Source organism: Acomys russatus, chromosome 6 (assembly GCF_903995435.1).
Source record: "Acomys russatus chromosome 6, mAcoRus1.1, whole genome shotgun sequence".
Lineage (NCBI taxonomy): Eukaryota > Metazoa > Chordata > Mammalia > Rodentia > Muridae > Acomys > Acomys russatus.
Genome location: NC_067142.1, coordinates 60,167,050 through 60,187,939, shown reverse-complemented (window position 1 = coordinate 60,187,939; position 20,890 = coordinate 60,167,050). Strand labels below are relative to the sequence as shown.

The 20,890-nt window shown below is 38.8% G+C and overlaps 2 protein-coding genes across 6 annotated transcripts in view; one reads left to right on the top strand and one right to left on the bottom strand.

Annotated features, from left to right (window-relative positions):
• Firrm (FIGNL1 interacting regulator of recombination and mitosis) overlaps positions 1 to 15,304 on the top strand; it is a 44,876-nt gene extending 29,572 nt beyond the window's left edge. For 2 of the 3 annotated variants that reach the window (XM_051147735.1, XM_051147736.1), the window contains one exon: positions 1,313 to 1,450. Coding sequence is in view for 1 of the 3 variants with exons in the window: in XM_051147737.1 (XP_051003694.1) it covers positions 1,313 to 1,402; positions 4,196 to 4,381; positions 6,578 to 6,700; positions 8,416 to 8,511; positions 9,206 to 9,319; positions 11,789 to 11,893; positions 12,662 to 12,742; positions 14,049 to 14,168; positions 15,104 to 15,304 (1,116 nt within the window). In the remaining 2 variants the exon portion in view is untranslated. Of the gene's footprint in view, positions 1 to 1,312; positions 1,451 to 4,195; positions 4,382 to 6,577; positions 6,701 to 8,415; positions 8,512 to 9,205; positions 9,320 to 11,788; positions 11,894 to 12,661; positions 12,743 to 14,048; positions 14,169 to 15,103 lie in introns of those variants that run through there. The other variant, XM_051147737.1, reaches the window with a different exon arrangement.
• Scyl3 (SCY1 like pseudokinase 3) overlaps positions 14,998 to 20,890 on the bottom strand; it is a 37,292-nt gene continuing 31,399 nt past the window's right edge. For all 3 annotated transcript variants that reach the window (XM_051147733.1, XM_051147731.1, XM_051147734.1), the window contains 4 exons: positions 19,394 to 19,565; positions 17,892 to 18,050; positions 16,213 to 16,889; positions 14,998 to 16,087 (listed from right to left, as the gene is read on the bottom strand). In XM_051147733.1, the coding sequence (XP_051003690.1) occupies positions 16,028 to 16,087; positions 16,213 to 16,889; positions 17,892 to 18,050; positions 19,394 to 19,565 (1,068 nt within the window). In that variant the 3' untranslated portion in view covers positions 14,998 to 16,027. The remainder of the gene's footprint in view (positions 16,088 to 16,212; positions 16,890 to 17,891; positions 18,051 to 19,393; positions 19,566 to 20,890) is intronic.

Here is a 20,890-nt window from a genome sequence, read left to right as displayed (position 1 = left end):
TGAAGAATAATAACTAAATTTCATGCCATTTATTATCAATAGTTAATTTAATGCTAGTATAAAAACTAGTAAAACATCCAGTGTATAAAGTGGAGAAATGCTCTCGTTTTGAGAATTTTAGAGTTCCACTGTTTGTTGTGGTGAAAGAAAAGTCAAAGTCAATTGAGAGTGTGTTTAAAATGAAATGGAAGGTGAAAGTGAAAATGCTGTGATATTGGTCTCTAAGTGCTCAGCTCTCATACACGTTTAGCTCTCCTATGATTTTGTTATGTTTTAGTCAGGATGGTGATTGTGATCTCTGTTCTTAGGGAATGATTTGTCATTGAGTACAGGCATACATGGACTTACTGGTTTCCTTAGGGTGATTTTTTTTTTTTTTTTTTAATATGAGATGTGTTCTATATGAAGCGCTTTTGACATTTTTGTCACTGCCTTTATCCCTAGCCTTTGACATGATCGTATCTGAGCCCGGTCACCCTTGCCTTCTTAGTGGTTACTGTGTACTATGTCTCTGCCTTTTCTTTAGTGACTGTGTACCCCAGTGAAGAGTAGCAGACCCTAAACAGCCGGCATCATACCTCTGTAGCTCACAGCCTGGCACTTACTGTTGGAGAGAGTGATCCCTTACATGTCTTCACTCTTTGTTACTTATTTTTTTAAATAAAAAATTTCATCATTTTTGAACAATAAAAACTTTTTTTTTTTTTTAAGATTATATGTGCCTGTGTGTATATGGGCAGGTAAATGCAGGTTTTCACAGAGGCCAGGTGTCACAGGTGTCAGATCCATGGGAGCTGGATTACAGGCAGTTTGTAAGTGGCTTGATCTGGGTGCTGGAAACCAAATTCAGGCCCTCTCCAAGTTTGTACTGCTGGGCTCTCTCTCCAGTTCCTCTTAGTTTGTAGTTTTTAAAAACAAGCTATCTTATTTAGTCTAGGCTGGCCTTTAACTCAAGGTGTTCTTGCCTCAGCCTCCTGAGGGTTGGGGTTCTCTTAAAATGCCAACTCAATCTTCAGTGTACATTACTGTGCTTAAATTTTTTAAAATGATATAATTATTTTGAGTAGTAACATTAACATACATAGTTACCAGAGTGGTAATTACAGTGTTTTTAAATGTAACCTAAGAGTCCCTTCTCATTATCAAAGCAACCAAGTTTCTTTGAAGCAAAGAAATTTAAAACAGCTCTGAATTAAAAATTAAAGATAGCTACAGTCTTGTGTCTCAGAAAGAGTCATTAGTATTTTTGGCATATAATTATGTCTTACAATCTGACTGGTTTTAAATCTTTCTCTTCTCTCCTGTCTTCCAGATCAAATCTTGCCCTGGAGAGTGTATCCAGCTTAGCAACCTATCAGCACTGTTGAAGCGTCTCTTTTTCTTCATGGCTCCACTCTATCAGGCAAGGGTATTGTCTGTTTCAGTGTCTTCAGTGGAACTCAGATCTCCTCCCCTTTATTCTGTATTTAAGTGTAGTATAACTGAAACACAAATGAACGTTGACGTTTTGGCAGTTGGTTTTAGGTCTGTAGATTTTGATATCCTGTTTCAGGTTACAGATGATCTGACTCAGTCTTCCTGAACTTCCCTTCTCTCTCTCTTTTCCTCTTTTTTTTCTTGCTTTTTTTTTTTTTTTTTTTTTCTTTCATACCTTTAAGATACTGTGGGCTATGAGCTAGCTTTGTGTCTTTGTATTCTATTTATTAATTTTATTATGCTTTGAATGATGCATCTTAGTTTTTCAGAGTAAATAAAATTGACTTTTATGGGAAAATTCCAAGTATGACAGCCTCAGTTGCTCACTGTTGTGAAGTCACCAAGCTTTGTCATGATTGAGATTCCTGTCTTATGGGCCTGAGTAGCCTTCTGCAGTCTGCGAGATTGGAACTGAAGTTTCACCATTGCAACTCCAGTAGCAGAGTTTTTGTTTGTTTGTATTTTAGACTCTGACCAAATGCAGTGGTGGGTGTGAATAAGGCTCAGCAGTTTGCTTTCATTATTAAGCACTTAACATGGCCCACTAGGTTCAGGAAAGAAATTTGCCTGTAAAGCCCTTTGGCCTTGACTTGGATCCTGAGTTATATCAGTGATACAGCATTGACCCACATCGGATTGGATATGTTTTACTACAGCTGACACATGTTTCTGTTTCCATGGGGAGAATAACAGAATACTGAGCTATAATACATATTCAACTTATTTTAGTTGTTAATCTGGTTGAAGGAAAAGTAATGTACCTTATTTAAACATAATAACAATTGTGTGTTATAGTTTTACTTCTGTTGCTGTGATAAAACATTGACAAAAAGCAACTTTAAGGAAGAAAATTGATTTGGCTGAAATTCCAGGTCTAAGTTTGTCATTGCAGGGAGGTCAAGGCAGGAAATTCAGTCAGTCATTTCACATCTGTAGTTAAGATGGGAGAGAAATGAGTGCATGCATGCTAGCTTGTGCTGAACTCAGTTTTCACTCTTCTCACCGGTCAGGACTCCCTGCTTAGGGAATGGTAACTTCCACAGCAGGCTGGATCTAAAGGAGCAATCTTAATTTTCTACATAATATTTTCTTGTACTTCACTCTTCTTGTTTGAACTGTCAGTCCCAGCAGTTTAAAGTATTTAAAGTGATGTTTCAACCTCAGCATAGAGTCATGAACTTTTTTGTTGTTTTGTTTTTCCAAGATAACGTTTCTTTGTGTAGCTCTGATTGTCCTGGACCGAGCTCTGTAGACCAGGCTGGCCTGCCTTTGCCTCTGGGATTAAAGTGTGCCCACCACTGTCCATCAGTCTTGAACTCTTAAGTGATCAGTCTTGGTAACACCTTTTTAAAAACAATTTTATTGTGTAGGACATTATATGTCATTTATTTTTTAAAAGGGAACTTATTCATTGATTGATTGACTCTATTCTAAGGAAGAATGGTTCTGAGCTGATTTTCCTGGTCAACCAAATCATGGCTTTCCTGATGCAGTTCAACTATTTACTGCTAAAGTTAGTATAATTGACACTCGGCTCCTGAAGGATCCATTTTTCCACCTGTAGCCTCTGTCACAGTAGATGACCACACAATCTCTTGCTTGTCATCTTGTCAGCTAAATATTTTCTGCAAATGAAATAGAATTCATATATAATATATAATACAAAGGTCCAACTAGCAAGTTTAATGTATTGCTTTGGTCTTAGAAGGGATTTTGTTCATTTTTGTTGAGATTTTGTTTTGTTAGTGAAGTATAGAAACTTTAAATTAAATTCTTAATTTTTGTAAATACACTAGTGTACTTCTTAATTAGGTTCTACAGATTTAGCAATTAAATAGACTATCATTTATTTTTTCAACCAAAATCTAATTAACATTTGTATTACTGGTTTGAACTTTCAGTTCCTATATTTATTAAGTCTTCTTGACTTTTGCATTTTAACAGACTAGTATTGTTTTTCTGTTAACATGGTAAGCATTTTGGATTGTATTTTAATGGAAAGACAGATTTACTAATCACAATCATTTTTTGTTGAGGTTGTTGTTGTTTGTTTTGTTTTGTAACTTCCTTTTGGAAAACTAATTTAGTATGTCCTTTAAGGCATAGCAGAGCCACCTAGTCCATTTGAAAACTGGACCTATGATCTTTGGCTTCATATTCTCAAATGCAGTAAAATAAGATAAAAGCCAGGAGAGTGGTGAATTAATTTTGTCATCTGGAATATTAGTTTGAGCCAGTTATATAAAGTGATAAGTACTTGTAAGATGCAGATCTAATGGGTAGAAAGAAGATAAAATATCTGGTATGAATAATAATGAAGTAAACATTATTTAACACTCCTTAGTGCATTTTGTATCATGCTTTATAAGTGTGATTTTTCATTTTAGAAACAAATACAGCACAATAAAAATAATCTTTCTGGTTTATGTCATGTTGGTCTGATACTCAGTGATCTTACTGTGCATTTAAGAAGCAGATAGATTAAAGAAAATTGTTTGTTGACACAGGATCTGAGTATGTGACCCTGGCTGCCCTGGAATACACTATGTTGATTAGGGCTATCTTAAACTTGAAGAGATCCTTATGCCTCTGCCTCCTGAATGCTGGGTTGTGGCATGTACCACCATACCTGGCATAAGTGTTGACATAAACCTTAGTTCTTATGTACCCAGTCATCCATTAGTCTGAAGTTTCTCATTTCATTGTCAACTTATTTCAGGTGGAATTTATCCAGAGATTTCCTCCAAAGGAAGCAGACAACTTGCCTCTGTGGCAGCATATCTCCTTCCAGGCGTTATCTGCTGATCTCAGGAAACGAGCTGCATATGAAGTGTTCAGAGTATGCACAGCACAGTGCAGGAAGTGGTTGAGCAGTGATCACACTTTGGCAGAACTTGGCTTTCTGGTGAGATGTTTAGTAAGCACTGTTTTAGGTAATAGGGACTCTCTGTGCATGTGCTCTCCTTCAAAACCTAGCAATATTTTTAGATCTGTATATTATAAAAGGATCTTTGAGAAAATTACATCGATTAATGTAAATTGTCTTGTTGAGTAGGAAGGGTTCTGTTGGTTCAGACACATTTGGAAAGCATGATAGCACCTTATTCACTATTTTTACCAACACCTGACTGGATGAAGCAGATATGATTCACTTCTTCTCCCTTACCACGCTGCCCTGGATAGCTTTGAACTCATGACTTTAACTTAGCCACCTTAGTGCTTGGTGATAGGTGTGTGCCGTTATGACCAGCTTAAACATGATTCTTTTATACATTTTATAGAAACCTGTTCTGAGCCTTGATGTTATCTATTTGCTTCCTCATAAAACAAGAGATTCACCTATAAGTAGAAAATACATGCATATAAAAATGACCAGATACAGTACATGCAGTTGAATGTCCCTCTTCAGTCTTCATTTGCTTATTCATTTGTTCAACAAATGTACTTTGAATGCTCTTATGAAGCAAATTTTGTTTTAGCCATTGGGGAATAGATATAACAGGAAACAATTAGAACCCTATCCTTTCAGATATATATTCTTGAAAAGCAGTACACAATATAAATGCCTCTTCATGGTAAGTGTGCAAAAACTTAGCAGGGATAAAGTATACATTCAATGACTTGAAGACTCTCTTTTAGTTTTAGTTAGAAGTTGCTCAGGGCATACATTTCACACTGAGTCGTCCTTCTATTCTGTTATAAAATGGCAGTTGGCCATAATTATTAAGGTAGTTTAAAACATTTACATAAAACCAAAGAAATTTTTTATCATAGCTAGTCATGAGTAGGTTAATGTGTCATTTATATTTAATGTGGACTAGTTTCTAATTGTTCAGCGGTCAGTCAGACTCTCAATATGCATTATACTTTTATAATAAAAAATATTTTGGGTATATTAGGTAAAAGCCTTAATCTTCAAAAATTGTGTAATTTTAAAAACTCATACTAAAATGTATTCATTTGTAAAAGGAAATAGATTAATCTTGAATGAGATGTTATAAAGCAATTCCAATATGAGTGTGGATATTCAAGTATGGCCTTCACCATCCCCAGACTTTAGTACAAGCCAGAAAGAAATCTGAGTATTTATATGTAGATGCAAAACTGAATCCAGAAAAGGGTTTTTTCAAGGGTCAGATTCTAGACAGTGTATTTCTGTTGTTTGTGGTGGTGGGTTTTTTGTTTGTTTGTTTGTTTTCTTGAGACAAGATTTCTTTGTGTACCCTTGGCTGTCCTGGACTTGCTTGTAGACCAGGCTGTCCTTGAACTCACAGCAGTCCACCAGCCTCTGCCTCCCTGAGTACTGAGAGACAGTGTATTTTTTAAGTGCAGTATTTGCTTATAAAATGGAGTGTTTCTGTAGCATCTCATGGTAAAACACCAGAAATCATAAAAATCTAGTAACCTATGTAGATTGCTGGGTACACAGTGTTTGTGTGTGTGTATATATATAATTTTTTTGGGATGGGTATTTTAAATTAGGCTACCCTTGCTCACTATGTTTTAGGTTTTTATTACCATGACAAACGCAATGACCATAAGCAACTCGGGAGGAAAGAGGTTATTTCAGCTTAGAGTCCCCGTTATCAAGGGACAGTGGGGCAGACACTCAAGGCAGGAACTGAAGCAGAATTATGGAGGAATCCCACTTCTGAGCTCTCTCCCCATCACATTCTCAGCCTGCTCTTGTCGACAGTTAGAACCTGCTTATGGTGGGGGAGGGGCCAGGTGGCACAACCTCCCACACCAATAACCAATCAAGAAAATGCCCTACACACTTGCTTACAGATACTTTGATGGAGGCATGTTTTTAATTGAGGTTCCTCTTCCCAGATAATTCTAGCTTTTGTCAAGTTGTCAAAAACAAAACATAAACAAACAAACCCAGCCAACTAACCAGAGTAACAACAGAAAGTCACAGCATCATATGCACAGAACATAGTAAAATTCAATACAATTGCTATTTTAAATGAAAATTTCAAAATGTCTATGAATTTTTATAAAAAGTAATGAGTAATTCATACAGTGTTTGTCTTTGGGCCTCTGGTCCTTTAGACTAGATTTATCTATCAACTCAGACTTTCCTTTTCTCCCCTTCTAGAACACAGCACTCTCTGCGTTGTTTACTGTATGTAATTCTGCTGGCGACACCTTAGATACTAGACAACTAACTGTGGTCACTGAAGTTGTGGGCCAGCTGTGGGCTTCTCTAAACACTGAACAAGTAAGGAAAACTACTCATTTCTTTAAAAACTACAGAATATTGACAAGAGGATATTGGAGTTCCCCTGTAGATTAAAATTTCTAATTTCTTGAGGGGATGGGTAAAAGTTATGATTAGAATTCACTACACTGTGTTTTCTCCCAGGCAGTTGTTGCATATGTGTGTATGGGTGAAGGAGTGTTGTGGAGGCCAGAGGCTAACACTGGGTGTCTTCTTGACTGCGCTTCACCTTAGTTTTTGAGCTAGCATCTCTCATTGAACCTGGAGCTTCAGGGATCTGATTGTGTGCTGCCCTTCTTCCCATCCCTGTGCTTACAGATGAGCCCTGCTCACACTCAGCTTGTGTGGGGTCCTGGGACTCAGGAACTTGGGCCCTCATACTTGCACATTAGGCACTTCTCTATAGCCAACCTCCTTAGGCCCTTTCAGGGTTAGGGTTTCAGGCAGGGTTTCAGGGTTAGGGTTTCAGGCAGGATTTCAGGCAGGGTTTCAGGCAGGGTTTTTTGGTTTTGTTTTTGTTTTTTAAATGTGATAAAAGATTAATCTTAGACCCTACCAAACTGGCAGTCACAGCCCATCTACCTATGTTTATGAACTTGTTGGACCCTTTTTAAAGGTAAGTTTTATTTTTTCCCTGTGTTGGACTAATATCTACTTGTCGTTTTGAGGTTTTTTTAATAAAACAATTTAGATGACAACAGTGAGTTGACTTAAAAGTGAAAGGGACTGGTAATTTGTATTACTAGCTAATTTGTATTCCTCTTCCCAGCAAAGCTAGGAAGTCAAGTGATTATTAGGCTAAAGTTAGAACATATGCCCTACATACTGTTGTAAACTTATATTTCTTATTTTAAAGATCAAAATACAATGTTTGTTTTCTCTGACTGAACAAGTGACCTCTGGCAACCAGAGGAACCTAAGAGCAAAACCCAAACTGCAGAAAGACCAGGTTTTATGATCCATTTTTATGGTCACGTTACCGTCCTGCAGTGGTGTCCCTTCAGCAAGAGGCTGCTACTGATAATTATATGTCACACAGCCATTCAGCACACCTGTGCTGGGATGTGGCATCACAGCAGTGTGACATATCACAAACTGTGACTAGAGTAATTAGACCCCCTTTAAATCACCTGGATTTGAATGATGGCTCTCCGTTTCCTAGCCATGTGATTCCTCAGTCTGTTAATACTACGGTGGGGATGCTATTATCTACCACTCATAACTGATGTAAAGCATATATATAGGTGAGGTCGATTCTAAACCACATGTATTGACTGGTATATAATGAATGCTTGGTAAAATCCTGCTATTGTAGCTATTCTTGTGTGTGTCTTAGTTAGGCTTTCTGTTTTGATACAATACCATGACCAAAAGCAACTCGAAGAGGAAAGATTTCATTTTATGTCTTATAACCCTCAACCCAGGAAAGTCAAGGCAGGAGCGCAGTGATAGAACAAGTGCAGGTGCTTGGAGGAGTGCTGTTTGCTGACTCGCTTCTTGTGACTTGCCCCATCTGCTTTCTGACAGCACTCGGGCCCACCTGCCCGGGTGGCAGCACCACAGAGACTCTACCGTTTATCTACAAGCAGTCTATTGGAGGGATTCTCATAATTGAGGTTCTTCTCTAATAACTAAGTGCCGTGTGTAGTTGAGGAAAAACTCTTACATCATGTAGTTCTAAATTCTCACAGAATTATTTTTGTTTCTTGTTCAAGGTAATGAGCCAACCTTATGTTCAACAGACATTTAGCCTTTTACTTCAGCTACTGGCGTTCTGCATCCAAACTGTAGATCTGCAGCTGATAAGTCAGGTAATAAGAAAGGTCAAGTTGGCTCTTTGCTTATTGTTTGTGAACTGCAATGATCTTTAGCCAGTTCTCCCTTTTCTCCTTTGTCTCCCCCTCCCCCTTAAGTTTTATGGAGCCCAGACTGGCCTCAAGCTCATTAGGTAGCAGAGAATGAATGCCTTTGAACTTCGTTTCCTCCCGCCTTTATCGCTAGAATAAATTTTTATGCAGTGCTGGGAAATTGAATCTAGTGCTTTGCGCATACTAGGCAAGCATTCTACCATCTGAGCTACATCTCCAGCCCCTGTACATGTTTCCTCATAAACTGAATGTATCATTTTACTTGTTTTCATCAGGATTGTTACCTAATGTCTTTCTTCCTTCTATTAGTGTTCTTGCCACTTGGCTATATACTGGGTACTTTTCTGACTGGTTTAGTAGCAAAGCACACATGAGTTGGAGGCAAGAGACTGTGGTGGGAAGCTACATTAACAACTCTGATCTGATGTTTGTTCTTACTCAGTTTCCACAATTGAGGCTTGTAGACCAGCCATTGGCTGTTCTGAATTTTGTCTCTTCCCCTACAAGCACACCTTGACAGTAAGACACACACACAACACACACACACACACACACACACACACACACACACACACACACACACACACACAAACACACACACACACCTTTTAACTACTCTTTGTTTTCACCTCTTTAGGTTGTAACTGTACTGACCCCGCTAATTAAACTAGAGCTTCCCGACCACGTCTCTTTAGCAGTGCTGGATTTTATATCTTCTCTGGGCAAACTTTTTATACCTAAAGATATCCAGGTAATATACTTTTAACAAAAATACAAAATGTCTATAATGACTAGGGGAATTTTAAGCTTTTGATTGTTTTGTTTGGTTTTGAGACAGGGCCTCATGTTGTAGCCTAGCCTGACCTAGAACCTGAGGCAGTTGTATTGCTTCGGCCTTCTTAAGTGCTGGGCTGTGGTGTGAGCCACACTGGGTATAGGTTTTTGATTTCTACAGATGCATGAGTTTACTAGCCAAAAGTTGTGGAAAAGATACTTTCAAATAAGGGTAGTTGTCAAAATGGAGCACATTTTAAGTTATTATTTTAAAAAATATGAATTGGCACACAAAATTTATCAAGTTGCCTAGTTCTTGAGGACTTTTAATCCAGCAACATGGCTGTTCAAGACCTTCTAGGTCTATGTAATCTGGCTGGAGTGCAGACATGCCCTGGATTACAGTATGATATGGTTGGAATACCGATACACTCTTAGTAAGCACCTTTAATCCCAAACAATAAAAGTAAGATTAGTTTATAGCTGAAGCATCGATGTTTGAAGTGATGTCTAATTGAGGGGCAGACAAAGTGATGGATCAGAGAAAGATTTGACAGAATGAGTCAGAGATAGGATATGCTCAGCTCTCAAGTGAGCATGACAGGAAAGAGGCTTCTTAAGAGCAGTGCAGGGAGAAGGAGTCAAAGGTTTTTTTAATAGAGTTTTACTGGGAGGCAGTTTTTACTGGACAGTTTTACAGGGAAAGGTTGCAGAGAAAACATGCTTAGACACAGGTGAAGACAGAATGAGCCAGAGAATGAGAAGGAGCCAGAAGATTAAAAGCATATTGCTAGAGTTAGTTTGAGGCCAAGCAGAGCAGTTCGGTCAGAAGCCAAAAGAAGCCAGTTTGAATCAATCATCTTGGAGAGGAGTTTAGGCCAGAACAGCTGAATTGAACCAGCCAATGGGAGTTCAGAAAGGATGAATTTATTCAGTAGTAACTCTCAAGAGGATGAACATTCTAGGCCTAGGTTAGAGGCTGGAAGCTGAAATGTTCAAGGTTCGGGTTTACAGAAGATTAGATTGTACAGAGATTAGAAGCTTCTAGGCCTAAGCCTAGGAATATGTAGGAATGCTCTGTGCTCAGCCTAAGCGGTGTATTCATACAGCTTGAGTACAGCTCTCAATGCATCCCATCATCTGAGGAAGTAATAAGTGACATTTACACTTAGAGTACTCTGAGATAGTCTGTTCCAAGAATCTAAAGAAGACACGTGTCTTATAGGCAATATATAAGTAGCTGACAAATATGTATTTTACTTCCAAAATTATATTCTAGAGGCCTAGGGAAAGACTCCTGCCAAATTTTTAGACCTTACTATAATATTAGATTCTCTTAAACTGGGAGCTTTGTCTTACTATCCTAATAAAGTCTCAGTATTTCTAGATTCTTGGCTTTGCTTTACCTTCAAAGGGGGACTATAAAAAGCTCTGATAAGAACCCTTTCTATAATCAGAAAGTATGAAATACAGTATTTTAGTACGTAGTGATAAAAATCCTTGAATGTCAAAAGGTTTCTTTTACTTCTTCACAAGAAAAAGACATCAAATCATCCGTTTCCATCATGTAAACTTGTGGTTCATTAGATAAACGTAGATGGTGGCAGCTTTCTTTTCCTTTCTTTTCTTTTCCTTTTAGACAGAAATACCAACTTGCATTTGAGTTGTCATCCTTCTTTTTGGAAAGGGTCTCAACATGTGGCCTATGCTGGTTTCAAATTTACATTCCTATTTCAGCCTTCAGAGTGCTTGACCTGCAGACGTATATTCTTTATTATAAAATAACTATTCTAGAGCGTAGTTTTGTTCCTGCAGAGTTATCGATGATACATGGTTGCAGAACCTATGTGACAAATGCTTTGTCATCAGAAATAGCAGTGCCTTACAGATTTGGCCAGGTAAGGGCAAGTCCTGAAAAAATAGTTGAGATTCATGAGCATTTGCCACACTCAAAGCCAGAGACAGGTCAAGTAAGTACCTTCTGTAGGTGCTGGTTTATCTCTTGGTGGTGTAATGACCTAAACTCCCAGTCTTAGTCCCATGAAGCAGCTGACACATCGTAGTAAGTGGTGGTGAGTGCTAGGAAAAATAAAACAGAGAAGGGGATAATTCCAAATGGGGGTAAAATCAAGGGAGCCCTTACTAGGGCGGTAGGTGGGTAAAATCAAGGGAAGGGGAAGAAAGCCATGCAGTCTCTGCAAGAGTTCTGAACAGGGGATAGATAAACAGTGGAAAGCCTCATAGACAGGAGCATGCCTGACTACTCAGTATCTAGTATAGCAATGGTGGTGATGCTTTACAGCTCATTGTAAACCTCTGGTTATACCCTGAAGGGAACTGGAAATTATTAGAAGGATTTGAGCAAGGACATAGGGACAGTGTGCCCCAAAAGTTGACAATATCCTGCAGTTGTTTTTTCTCCAGCAAGGTTTGGTTTTCTTCATAGGACAAGGTGCTGCCCAACCTGTCTTCTGTTCTTGCTTTACTGATGGCCAACAGGAATTGGCTGCTAGAGCAGCATACTTTGGAGGCATTTACTCAGTTTGCTGAGGTAAGACCAGCTTATAATAGTAACCTTATTTTTAGCATTCTAAAACATTTAAAAATGCTGAGATCCTTATGTAACTCAGTTGTGAGCTCTCCTGCTGAGGAGATATTAATAATATGCTTATGAGGAGCAATGAAGTGATTTTCCCAATGTTCTCTGATCAGAGAGGATCAAGTATCCAGTCAACTGCCTGACTTGGATCCTGGCTTAGGCAGCACTAGGGATTAGTTCTTGAAGAGAAGCTCTTACTTAGCACATTCCTAGAAAGGAGAGCTCCCTTTGTTGTGAGATGAATGCTTCTGCTCTGACCCATTTGTGTGCAGTCATGCATTTGGTTTAAGAGTGACTCAAGTAATCAAACCTTGCAGCACTGTGTGTACAGAAGCCAGAATTACACTGTATCTCAAGGCTCTGTAGAACTCTGATTGTACTGCCTTTGAGAAGTCTTGGTTACTACTTTCTTTTAAAATGAGTTTTCAGTTAAGGTGGTGTTTTGTTGTTTCGTTTTTGTTTTTTGTTTTTTTTGTTTTGTTTTGTTTTGTTTTGTTTCGAGACAGGGTCTCTCTCTGTAGCCTTGGCTGTCCTGGACTTGCTTTGTAGACCAGGCTGGCCTTGAACTCACAGCAATCTGCCTGCTTTTGCCTCCTGAGTGCTGGGATTAAAGGGGTGTGCCACCACATCTGGCAAGGTAGTTTTTAAAATTAGAAAAATTTAAAATTTACTAAGTTGCTGAACTATAATTGACCTGTCTTGTTTACTGTTTTTTAATAGGGAACAAATCATGAGGAGATAGTTCCACAGTATCTTGGTTCTGAGGAAATCAAGAACAAAGTTGTAGCTTTTTTGGAAAAGGTATTTATTATTTATATATAAGGTCCATGTTTTATTTTTATCATATATTTTAAAATTATATACTTCTAAGCACCTTAGCTTAAACATTTTCTTCTTGGTACTGGGGTTTTTGAACCAGGGCTTTGCATATGATAGGTAAGTGCTTTGCCACTAAGCTATCACCCCAGCCTTAACAAACTATAGGGTGTTTCTGCACAGTGCGCTAATACAGATAGGCTAAACATCTCTAAGCCAAAGTACTCCAAAATCTGACATTTGTGAGCCACCAATGTGAGGAAAAAATAGAAAATACTTTGCAGTGAAATCTTATTTCATGCATAAAATTACTAAAAACATTGTATAAGATTACCTCGGGGATGGTGTATGAATTTCATGCTCATACTTGGGTCCTGATTGTCTGTAAAAGAAATCTGAGGCATTTTGTATAAACGTAAAGGGAAAAACAACTTGTATGACTCAGTTAAGAGCATGCATCAGAGAAGTAAATCACTTTAAGTCACTGTATCTGTAAGACTGAGATATAACAACATTGATAACCTTGGCAATAAGATGAAAACATATGCTAATTCTAATTGACTACAACATACAAGGCCTATGATTATGGTTTCTAAAATACTTTAGTATGATTTCAGTGTGTTTTTCTAAAACACAGAGTCAGATTTTGTTTTTGTAGATTGGGTCTCCTGGGTGCTGAAATTAAGGTGTACTATCATACCCAGCTCAAGTGGTGTTTCTACAGTTGTTCAGTAAAATAAAAAATTTCAAGTATAGGGATAGCATATGTACTCTGAAAATTTAGACATACTAGTATTATGATAGAGAGGCAACTGAAAAACTAATATGCAGACCTGTCAAACCTAGTGATTTAATACCAGGAAAATTACACATAAGCATGTACTTAACTGGGTCTCTGTGTATACAACTTACATATATGCATTGTCACTAAACATGTATGTATGTATATGTATTATATTTAAGAGTACTTTATAACAGTAGTAAAAATACAATTATGAAGTTAAAATTTTATGGTTGGTGTGAGCACAACGCAAGGAATTGTATTAAGGGGTTGCAGCATTAGGAGGGTTGAGAACCACTGCATTCAGGGGGATTGTATTCAGGCTACATTAAGAGGAGTCTGTCTAACCTAGGACCAGGCAAATTCTAGGTTAAACAAGGATGGTTTTCACAAACTCTCAGCACTTACATTCACATAAACTAGTCAGTCCTTTCATCTTCTGTGTCTCATACCACTTGGTATCTAGTAGACAACATTCGTGTCTCAGTGGGTTTTGGTGATCTTTGACAGACAGGACTTACAGATGAAACTGAGACTGCCAGTATGGACAGTGTGCAGCAGGAGAAAGGCGCTGATTGGGAGCCCGTTGCTAAGGTGACTGTAGAAGAAGCAAAGGGGTCGGCTTTACAGGTACGGGCTGCTTTTTAGCAGTATGGTTATCAGTCAAACAAGAAATCCTCATGTTGGATTTCAAGGAAAATCTAGGCACGTAAAATTCTCATTTTATGAAACTTGCACATCAAAAACAAAAAAAAAAACTATATACTTTTCCTGAAATGTTACCAGCACAGACAAGAACTACAAAAAATAGTTGTAATCATTATACCGAATATACTTTTTATTATTGGTAGTTACATATTGTACCGATGATGACATAATTGTGTTTTCTGACCCACAGATGTCAGTCAGCATGTCCAGTTCATCTCATCTCAAGCCAGCCTCATAATCACATTTTTCTAAACATCACATGTAGAAATTTGACACTGTTATGTCCATTCAAAATTGTGTTTTGAACATAGGTAATATAATTTGGAATTGTAGGGCTATAAGAAAACAATGTTCTATACTTATAGTGCAGTAATACTTTTTTTAGATGTAGCTGCAGGCCTGAATAATATAAATCAGTTATGTTCATAAGTCCTGTGAATTTAAATTGTGACTCCCCTTTAGGAAACCAACTATTAGATCTGGGTCTCCTGTCAGTCCCTCTTCCTCCCTGTGTAAGATGTCTTGGCTCCAAAAGCATGTTGAAAACTATAGTTTTCATCATTTACAAACTTAGTATTAGAAAATTCACATTTTATTTTCCATAATGGTATTTTAGAAGAATACTCATTCATGGTTGTTGGGCAAGACAGCATTTGTCATTGGGGACCCTAGCACAGGATGATTCTCCTTCTCCTCTGCCACATACAAATTAGGACACAGAGAGTAGAAGCACACTTAGGTGTTGTTATAACTGGGAAAGGTGCCCTTCTTTATGGTCCTCTAACTACATAACTGTTACATTATCTTTAGAATGAGTATTGCTGCATTACTTGTTTCATGTTTTCATCATTCTCCAGCCTTGCACGAAGAGAGCACGTCATGAGCTCCCCGGGGAAGAAGAGTACAGGACAGCATTTCAAGCAGCAGCAGGGGCTTTAGAGACAACTGAGTTGTTACTGGAACACTCTCCTGCTCCAGCCTGGCTGCTAGGGGAGCTGGAGGCACTGCAGGAAAGAATTGAGAAGCTAAAATGCTGTGTGCTTGAGGGTAAAATATAAAATATGGATGTACTATGTCAGATGGAACTAGATTTGATTCTTCAAATGCCTTGTCTGGATGTTTTGTAAATGAAGTAAGTGTAAATCATGTTTGTATATTTTCATATCATATATAAAAGCTTTGTGTAAATGAAAATAATCTTTATTCGACATAGAGAACAAAATGGGAGGATATTCTCATTGAGAACTTTGGTACAGTGTAATACAGGTGGAACAGTAACTGCCCAGGTCCAAAGGAGAGGGAGGGACCTTTCTTTTAACTCAGATGATAAACTGTAAACAAATAAATAAACTGCCTAAGGAATCTTAGCAGTTTGGAGTTAAAATTTTTACAGCTAGATTTTTTTTTTTCAGTAAGTTATTTTTCACAATAGAGTTTTTACTCTTGCAGAAATGGCACAAAGTTAAGCTTACCAGCTTGAATTTTTTTATTTTCTTTACTTCCAGAATTATCCTGGAAGAAAGCACTTCTGTAGCTATTTGTTTTGCATGGAAACCTCAGTCAGGTGCACACAGGCTCTCTCCTAGAATGTGGTGCCGAGAGCCTTCTGCCACCCAGGGCTTAGCTAGCACTCTGAGGGTGGGCTCTGCTTGAATTGGCACAGACTGCAGAAGGAGCTCCTGCTACAGGGAACACAGGCTGCTTTGGGGTTTTACATCCATGCAGCTTGCTTTGAGGTATTCTTTGAGAATTCTTCCTGAAGTTTAAGCTCCTCCTCATCGTCACCAGTTGTTATCTTCCCAGGTTAGCTCTTCTCCTTCTTCCCAGCCTTCTGCCTCTCCCTGCAACAAAACACACTGACACCTGAAGCACCTATTTTCATTGAGAAAACTACTTGTTTATTGTTAGCTAGGATCTCTGAGAGAAACCCTGACATTAGCACATTTAATGCAAAGAAGGAACTCACCTCAGTCATTTCTGTTGCAGCAAATTTTGAGGAAAACTGCATTACTGGTGTGATGTTATCCTTGTCAGGGACCATCACTTCTGTCCTCAGTTCAGGTAAAATAAGAAAAGTGCCTGAAGGCTTAATTTCTGGGATCATATCAGCAAACCAATCCAACTCGGGATCTTGTACTGGCTTCTTTTTCACTTGTATGGTAAACTCTTCTCCTAAACCAAGTTCTGACCGAACCTTAAGGGGTCTGTCTTGTGACGCTTCCAGTGGTTTGACTTCCCCATGCTGTCTATGGTTGGTCTTTGAGGAGGGACTGCATTTCAAACCCTTTGACTCTTCAGTGAGAGGAAGCAAAGCTGCAGCGGGCATCTGTCCCCCTGAGGTAAGAGGCATGGCAGCAGAGGCTCCAGCTGCTGTGTTTCCTTGGGTACCAAAGCTGGACTCACAGTCATCCCAGGACTCCTCTGTGTTCAGATCCGTGTGCTGGGACTCTGCTACAACACACAGTTCTCGGGGCCATATCTGAACATTGGCAGTTTTGTGCTCAGACTCCTCAGGCTCACTCCAATCAGGCCACTCCTCAGGCTTATTAGAACTTGTTGGAAAGTTTCCATTGTCCTCTGAAGTGTTTTTCACATCTGAGATTCCATTCATAGGGAATTTAATAGCATGAGAAAACTGATCACCTATGAGTATATGCAAGAATTAGTCTCATAAAATGTTAAGAGCAAGCAAATAAGTATAGGTCTAATTACTTGGAAATACCCATGTACACTAGCTAGGCAGAACATAGCAAAGATGCCACTTAAGTTCTCCAATGCACATGGCATTTTAAGGCATACCATGTCTGTCACAATTAACTGATCTTTAAATCTTTGAGTAAATATCCAAATACCTGTTGGCATAAGTCTCTGTAAATAAATACAGATGCAGTCTTACCCTTGGTAGTAATTATATCTAAAAATGTGTGCTCAAGTAAGTTTGCTTTTTTTTTTTTTTTTTTTATTGCTCACTGTGTGGGAAAGTATGGGTACCTGCATGCCGCAGTGCAGGCAAAGGACAGCTGCATGGCTGGTTCTACTCTATGTGGGTTCCAGACATTGAACTGGAGTTATTAGCCTTTCACCACAAGTGCTTTTACCTCCTGAGCCATCTCCCCAGCCCACTCTATTTTTTCAGAAATTTATTTTTAACTATGTTTATCTCCATATGGGTACGCATATGTGATTCCTGTGCTTGCAGAAGCTAGAAGCATTGGATACTCTGGAGCTGCAGTTAGAACCTTGTGTCCCCCCTAAGAGTAATTTGTTCTTTGAACTGCTGAACCATCTTTCTGGCCCCCAAAAACGTTTGAAACAGATTTTCTCAAATGTCCTCAGGTGCTAATAGATCTAGGCTTACTCTGCTATCACTTCCTCAACTTATTTACAGAACATTTTTCAGTACACATCTTTATTAACATATTTTGCACTCTACATTTTTAGTACATTATGATGGAGAAGTCAAAATATCTGATATAAAAATGAGCACAAGTAATGTTAATTGACTGTGTGGAAAACTCAGGTAAATAGCCAACAGTTTGGAAAGGTAAGACCAGACAGAGGAATTCCAAGGTGCATGTGAATTTTCAAAACTTAATATCCTTAGGAATAGGTTGAAGCAATGGGAAAACCAGTTAAAATTCTTACCTGTCTGTAAAAGAGTATTGTAATATTCTTCCTGTCTGTGTTCACTGCTGCTGGGCACGTTGCCAGAAAAGAGCCATTTAGGGAGTACGTTAGAGGAGGGGTTCTCCAAAAGGTGTGCGGTCTGACTCTGCCTGCTGCAGACAACATGCATGGGAGAACCTGACCACAGTGAAGAAGAGGGCTGTGCTTACTGATCTGTCACACGGCTGCTGAGCAGCAGTCAAGGCAAGTGGGCACAGGAGCACAGACAGAGGAACATCACGAAATATTTGACTAAAAACCATTATTAAATGGGTTGCCTGTAACTAGCAGTTAGAGACAGGTTATGTCTACCGGTCCTGTCCACATTGTAGTGATGGGATGGAACTATGAAGCACTACATAGATAAAATCTTAAGGAAACCTTGGTATGTTACATTCCTTAATGTTTTGGTAGCAATGTAAGATTGTGATTCTAATTTCCATTTAAGAATAAAAGGCTAGTAAGAGTAGCTTAACAGTATTAATGACTTGATACCACAAAACTACTAAAATAACTTTTACGCTCTGGATATTTGACCTTGGGTGAGGAAAGTAGCTGTCTTAACAGTTTACCAGAAAGCTTATACTGAAGATTGGATATTAATCAGAAAGACTTAGATTGCAGCTGGATACTCCCCTACCTTAAAGCTAGGGTAAGGGCATCACCTGTCTCTATGAGGCTTCAGCTCTCTAGAGCACTCCTCTCCTTCACCCTCAGCCCTCAGGGCCTAGCACTACAAGCCAAGGAACTGCATTAGAGACCCAGGATTTAGTAATGAGACCATGGTCATATTTAAGGTCATGCAGAAGGAGCAAAAAGACGACTGCACTTTTGGTACAAAATTCTTGTGCTACCTCCCATATAGAATAACACTGGGAACAAACCAAAATGAAAGATTTCAGGAAGTACTCAAAATATCTTTTACCCAATAATCCAGCTAGTGTTAAAAGAAACAAGTCTTTAATAGCCCCTACTAAAACTGAAATATATCCTCTGACCTACTAAGTGACTATTCTATGGCATTTGAGCCCCACATAATAAAGATGCACATGTAAGGGAATTTATAGTACTACTGTTTATACACTGATCTGAGATCTATAGTCGATACAGCATCCACCGCTATAAATCATTGGATTGGATTCAGTGAAGTATTAGGTGTAAAAGTGAGGTAGGTTTTTATGTATTGAGCTGGAAACACATCTTTAATATGTAATACCTGAAAATAAGGTATAGACTAGTATATAGCATCATTAAGAATAATCCTATAAAAACCACATATATCTCAGATATATATAAAATCATTTGTGTCCCTTTGTGGGCTTGCAAAAAAGGATTCTCACTAAGCCACTAAAGATTACTTTGTATCCATTACGAGTTTGAAAAGGGAAATATAACTTTCCTCGGGCTTCTTGACCATTAACCTCAACACAAACCTGTATTATGTGATACTAAAAAGCTAGTAAGCTCATTTTTAATCTTACCTTCAGGGGAAAGGTCACTAGTTTTGGTAAAACTTGGAGCAGTGCGCTTAAAGATCTTAGTTCTTTCTCCTCCCACAACCACTTCTGGTCCAAGTAGAGACACCAGCACTGCCAGGCTACGAAGAGTAATTGCCACGATGGAATTGCTGGTATCACGAAGGCCCAGTAATACCTAGGAGCAAAATCCGGGAATGAGTGTAGACAACCACTATCTTTCCTGGAAAGGAAATCAACCTTCTTCAAATGAACGACACTTTCCTAAATGTTTCTAACCTGGTGGCTCTCCAATGATCTAAGGGAAAGAAACAATATTTTGCTTTCCCAATCTATGATAGATTGCTGCTTAGGAACACACAATGCCAGTGTGGTAGGACACTCTCCCCGAGAGTTCAGTGACAAAAGGCTTGCGTATCCCCAAGTCTCTACTAAGTCTAGCCTAGCAGCCATCCTTTCCAAGGTATCAGGAAGTCCGTTTAGATGCCAGCCCTGGTGAGGCTCCGAGGGCTGAAGCTTTAGCTAACACCCTGTGAAATGTAGGAATCCTTGACCCTAGTCAATACAAAGACTCATGAAAGTTAAGGGAAGTGCTTGACACCCTAAGGCATCACCTAAAGGAAATACCTGCCTGAATTTACATGTACAAGCTGCTTTAATACAAGGGAATTGTTAATCTCACAGAAAGTAAACTGAAAGATACCATGTGGCTAGTAGCTTTAAAAACACTTTTTAATAAGACCGCCTTTAGAGGAGGTTATCCTGGGTTAGATGGGCCCTAACATTAATGATGGGTGTCTTGTGCCAAGTCAGACATGGTAACACCTGAAAATCCCATGGTATATGGTAATGCCACGGTCTCATTCCACTGCTCCAACTCCCCAAAGCCAAATTATGAGGCAGCCCTGAGCGAAGGCTCCATGGCAATGGGAGGCTGCCTCATGAGACAAGCACAGAGCAGCGAGGCCTACAGCATGCAGGCCTGCTTCAGATCTTCAGATACATTCCTCCTGTTTTGACTCATGCCACTGTAATAACTTTATAGCATAAAAAGTGACTGCAAGTGTAAAACTCCTAGAAGAGTGAATACTAACATCCCTGATGGTAGATAAACAGGTTGGAAATCACTGATAACAAATCTCTCCATGGCAGTTACCATAATGTAATTATGGACAATTGTATTTCATATTCATAAAACATTCCACAGATGCTGGTGAGGAGCCATGGGCCTGCTTAGGCCTGCTTTCGGTCTTCTCATTCATTTACCTCCAAGAATTAGCAAACAGAAGCCTAACTGCTCACCTTAAATTAAGGCTAAACATGTTAATTACTTTACCAAGAAGACTGGGCTGAAAATACAATTTCAGCCCTTTATATTCTAATAACGTTTAAATTTAGCTGCTGCCTCAAGTCCTTGTGAGCTACTATCTGAAAACCCTCACCCTCCTTTCACTCCCTGAAGTGGCAGCGCCCTCCGCCACTTCTCATCATCCTGCTTTAGAT